Consider the following 5,419-nt stretch of genomic DNA (forward strand, 5'->3'; position numbering starts at 1 on the left):
AATTAGGTCTGCAAAAGCGGGACATGAGTGTAAAAATGGAGGCACAGGCGTCTGCAGCTCAGGACGCCTGGCTGGGCCTCTTTGCCTACCCAGCCCTCCAAGACATGTTTTCCATTCGCTTGCTCAAAAGTCTGCATCCACAGTCATGAGGCACAAACTATTCGACAACAACGTGACACAATTAATCAGAACCAGACCTAAAAACGTGTGTTTGTGGGGACCAGCAAACTTTGCAATGTGCCTCAGAGAGTGAAGCAACTGAAGAGACTCACACAGTTTGGAATTGGGGGGAGGGGGAGGAAAACTACATGCTCACAAAAGATGCACACCAAATGGAACATTTACAGACCAAATAATTTTCATTAAAATACAGTGTACATGTAGGACTTGGAAATTTATGTCTCATACTGAAAAAGTAAGGTATTGTCTTACTACCTCCACCTCCCTGGGGGAGAAACCGATGTTTGAGAGTTTCTCCAGCAGCAAAATCCTGCAATTCAGAAGGAGAACGTATCCTTTTTTTTAGACTCATTTCTGACCCAGCCGTATTCACCAGTGCACGGTTTTGTCAGATTTCTCTTTCAGGAATTGAAACCCCATTAAAAAGCGAGAAGAAGCTGGGCCCTTAGTTAATTCAAAACTGTTTAATTTCACCAAACCCTGAAGCTAACAAAAAAACCTGGTATACTTTTTTAGATCAGGATTGAATTAGTTTAAAATAATTACTGAACTCTCCTTTGTAATCTGTAGATAGTAATTAATTGAAATCACATCACTCTTCTTTTGCTAACACAAACACGCTGTTCAAAAGAGAAAAAAAAAACTTTTTTTCAAACCATAAAAAGACAAATGGAGAGCGCAGAAGCAACATTCGTCGGGTACTAAACTAGCCCCAAACTGCAAATAGTTCTTTGCCATCTCCCAAGGGATTGGGGTTGTGAAGCTGGAACTTCCCAGGAACTGAGCTGGGGTCCCCAACTGCGCGCCCAGCTGCAGCCTTAGGAAGGGGGGTGGAGCGGAGGTGAATCACAAGGTCCAGTCAAACTGAAGGGAAGAAAATGAATGTGTTTGCATCAGGGTTAGGGAAACCCTCTCCACGAATTTTCTGCAAAACCCCCTCCCAACAGCATATTCTCCCGCGGCTTCTTGCCTCTGCAGAGAGCACTGGGTGCAAACCTGTGCATTCACAACGAGCGCCACGCAAGCTAGTGGACCTGCTCTCAGCCCTCCCCGGTCCTGGGCATCCCGGAACGCGCCTCCCACTGTTCCCACCACATCCCAGCAGCGGGCTATCCTCGGGTGCCACCGCCGCCGCCCGCGTCCCGGTCTGCCGCCGGCTTCGCCTCCGCACCCCACTCACCCACGCACTCGTTGGCCTCGCGGGCCGTGGCGCGTTGCCAGGGTCGGTCGTAGTGGAAGGGTTTGCAGCGGTCGCATTCCGGGCCGGCAGTGTTGTGCCTGCAGTCGCACACCAGGCTGTCGTCGCGGTCGCGCACGCAGCGAGCCGCGTGGCCGTTGCACTTGCAGCGGCCGCCCACCTGCAGGTCGGACACCGCGTAAAAGTACGAGTCTCGCGCCAGCTCCGAGTCGTCCTCGTTCTCGTCGCCGAACGTGTGCAAGCGGCTAAAGGCCACACGGATGTCAGTGGCCGTGACCCAGTCCTGCAGCACTGGCGAGTTGTCGAAGTCGTGCGCCGAGGGCCGCCCGTCCAGAGTGCTGAAGGCAATGAGGCCGCCCGAAAGCGGGCGCATGTCGGTGTGAGAGTCGGTGCACACGGCCTCCTGCTCGTTCTGCTTGGTGATGGGCGCGCGGTGTGGCCTGTTGTACATCTTGCGGCACTGCGTGGAGTAGAACTGGAAGGGGACCCACGTGCGCCCGTAGTCCATGGACTTGTAGATGGCCATGGACTCTGGCCGTGGTGAGCAGAACTGCAGGCTCACGTAGGTCACCTCGAACTTCTTGCCGAGCGACAGTGTGAGTGTGACGTTATGTGGGAATTGCAGGTAATTCTCCGACTGCCAGCACGTCAAGTTGTGCGGGTTGTTGAGGTCGGTGAGGAAGGCGGGCGGGTGCGCCTTCTTGGGGTCCGACGCGTTGCAGAGATGGCACGAGCGCAGCCGCTCTTCGCCGCGCTCGCTCACCACGCAGTAGCGCGCCGGCGGCCGGCCGCAGGTGCTGGACACGCGCACGTCCTTGCCGAAGGCTGCATTGACAAAGTCCGGGATGCAGCGGCGCGGGTGGCTGTTCTCGTCCGAACAGGGGTCGGGCTGAGCCGCCTGGCCTGCAAACATGCTCAGCCCCGGCCCGCCGCGCACCGCGCCCACCAGGCACGCCACTGCCGCCAGCGCCGCCAGCGCCTCCCACACTGCGCGCATCATGCTGCGTCCAGCTTGCCCCAGCCCCGCCGCGCCGAGGAGTCGGTCCGCCTGCCGCAGAAGGCGCCTGTGGAGAGAAGGGAGCTTCGCTCAGCTAGCCCGCCCGCGCCCTCCAGCCCTCGGCGGGGTGGCTAGCCGGGACGCGGGCGAACCTCCACACCAAACTGGCGACCGATTGCCCGCCTCGCTCCCCCATAGCCCCCGGGCAAGCGAATCGAGGGCCTCCAAGCCCGCACCGCCCGCACCTCTTCCTCCCCGCAGGGCGGCGCGCCGGGGCGGCGGGAGAACGCTCGGCTTCGCAGCCGCCTCCACGCCACCCGGGGGCCGTTCCCGTGCCCGTCTGCCCGTCCGCAGCCACCTCGCCTCGCACCCCAAGTCTCCGGTGCTGGAGAGCTCGGGGACCCCCAACCCTGCATGGCTCGCGCCCCTTCCTCCCGCAGCCTAGGGTCCCTCTCAGCTGCTCCCGATTGCTTCCCTGCCGTAAAGTCCGTGCTCGGGACTTTACCTCTGGAGAGGGCAAAAGAGAAAGAAAAGTTTGCCTGGCCCCGCCGGGAGCCCGCGCGCCGAACGGCAGAGAGCCTCTCGCTCGCTGCTAACAGGCGCGTCCCGCCTCAGCGCGGGCTTGCCAGCTCCATGCCCGAAGCGGCCGCCGCTGCCCCAGCCCCGGCCCCGGCCCCGGCCCGGCCGCCACTGCCTCTCTTGCCCCAGTGACTACGCGGCCGCTCGGCTCCCGCGGCTCCTGCTGCGGTCGGAGTGCTGCCCTGCCCGTGCCCGGGGCGCACACACATACTCACGCTCGCTGGCGCGCTCTCACACACGCACGCACGCCCCCGAAGGCTCCGCCGCCGCCGCCGCCGCCACTCGCGCTGGGAGTGGGGGGCGGAGGGGACCGCGGGGGCGGGGGGCGGGGCCGCCGGGCGGGGCTCGGGCCAATAACGTCGGCGAGCTGCAGGCAGCTCGCTAGCAAAGTTTTAACCCCGGGAAAGAAGAAAGTTAAAGGGAACCGGCCCGGTACGCGAGAGAGGGAGAGCGCGAGCGGGTGAGAACCGGGGAGCCCAAGAAGGAGCAGCAGAGACAAAGAGAAAGCGAGAAGAGCGCCCGGGGAAACCCCGGAGAGGGGGCTGGGCCGGGCGCGCACCCCGTAGGGGGAGGAGGGGCCGGCCGGGGACTGTCAGCCTCGCCCGGGCCCCGCGCTGCCCGGAGAGCCCCGCGCCCCGGGTAGCGCGCGGGCTGGGGGAGGGGACAATTTTTCTCCCTCCTGGTCCCAGCCACACACATCTGTGTTTGTTTTCTTTGCTGCAGAGGTCCAGGCCTTCCTCAAACCCAGCCTGATGGCTCTGGTGGCACCGTGCACCCTGTGGGCATGCACCCCGGGGCGTGAGGAAGAGAAGGATGTGACCTCTGCCTGCTCCTCACTCCTGCTCTAAGGCCCTATGGGCTGGCGAGGAGGGGTTGCTCGCTCGCACACCCACGGTTGTTACTGTACATGGGCCTGTTTGGGAACACGTCTTTCTGGCCCCGGGAGCTATGGTAGGCAGGAGGCTGAAGAGGTAAGAAGCTGAGCAGCACTGGGTAACTGACCACTGCCCCTGGAAGACCGGCCTCATGGGGCTGAGGCCCGGCGTGGTCCTCCACAGATCCCCTGAAACAGGTTATTGTTACTTCCTACCCCACATTTTTAAGAATTCAACACCTTATACCAGCTCATGGGACCTCCACAATGGTTTTGCTAAGAAGATATTAACTCCATTTTGCAGATGAAAAAACTGAGGTCTGAGGAGGCAAAGAAGAAACTTGCCTAATATCTCCCTGCTAGTAAATTCAAATGTGGGACTAGAAACCTGGGCTCCGCCCACTCCATCGTATTTGCCAAGTGGATAACCCTACTGAGTTATGATCTCGTGGGGCATCCTTGGGGCCACCTTCTCCCTACCTCATTCTCTGTCAACTTAACAAAAACTCTAAGGATGATGACAGCATTCTTTAGACATCTCGAAACTTAAGCCAAAGAGCTTTGGGAAAAGAATCTACTGAGCTGAGAGTATGAAACCAAATTTCTGTTGGTTTGTTTGTTACTTTTAGATGTGTGGTCTAATAATAGATTTAGATGAAAAGCCCCAGGTCCTGGTTCTGGCCCAGCAGATGCCTTGCTGCATTAGCTCCATTAAGTGCCTCATTTTGTCTTATTAGCACTTTCATAAACCCTGAGACTCTAAGAAGGGGCCTCAGGGCTTGTCTGGCCCAGCTCAGTCTCCTTGGATGAAGGCCTTCTCCAGCCTTCCTGAGAGACAGCCACCCAAGCCAGCTCTTCCAGGGATGGGAGTTCACCACAGCCCAAGGATATAAATCCATTTCATTGCAGGACAGCCTGGCTTCTTCTCCCCTGGGGTAGCACATTAATTTTGCCTTCTCATGGTATTTACCACTCTCTTGACTGTTTATCTATGCCTTGCCTTGTGGCAGAATGGATTTCAGGTGACTTACAAGGGCACTTAAAATATGGCAAAATAATATAAATGAAAAGAGAGAAAATAAAGGAAATGTTTAGCCATTCGGGCCTGTGAAACTCTGATGGTATACTGAAAGGCAGTGTAGCTCTTAGGAGGACATGTTTTGGAGCCAGAGTATGTGTGTTGAAATTCTGTCTCTGTTCTGTGACTCTGGCAAGTCTTTGAGTCTTTCTGTGCTTTGGTTTCCTCATCTGTGTAAGGGAGATAATACTGTCTACCTCATAGCCTTGTGATCATCAGATGAATTGATGCAAGAATATTGTAGTATATGTTATAATGCATATTATATATACACATGACTATACTTTCACATATATATATGTAAATATACAGCCATTCACATAGCAAGAGGGTATAGAAACATTAGCTGTTAGTAATAGATTGCTGGAGCTATACAGAACATAAATGTATATGTTTATGACATTATAAAATGAAAAAGCAAATTAAAAGCAACAGTATATACACAATATAATCTCATTTTTATCTCTGAAAAGTATGCAGAAAAAGATAACACTGTGAATAGTGGTTATCTCT

The 5,419-nt window shown here is 56.1% G+C and overlaps 1 protein-coding gene across 1 annotated transcript; it reads right to left on the reverse strand.

Moving 5' to 3' along the window:
- Nucleotides 1–654: 654 nt before the first annotated feature.
- Nucleotides 655–2,976, reverse strand: LOC105887113 (netrin-1). The gene is made up of 2 exons (XM_012806030.2): nucleotides 2,881–2,976; nucleotides 655–2,442 (listed from the first exon to the last, which is right to left on the reverse strand). The coding sequence occupies exon 2, from the start codon at nucleotides 2,376–2,378 to the stop codon at nucleotides 1,290–1,292; it is 1,089 nt and encodes a 362-aa protein (XP_012661484.1). The 5' UTR covers nucleotides 2,379–2,442; nucleotides 2,881–2,976; the 3' UTR covers nucleotides 655–1,289.
- Nucleotides 2,977–5,419: the final 2,443 nt, after the last annotated feature.

This window comes from Otolemur garnettii, unplaced genomic scaffold (genome assembly GCF_000181295.1).
Source record: "Otolemur garnettii isolate 467f Iridium unplaced genomic scaffold, OtoGar3 scaffold00046, whole genome shotgun sequence".
NCBI lineage: Eukaryota > Metazoa > Chordata > Mammalia > Primates > Galagidae > Otolemur > Otolemur garnettii.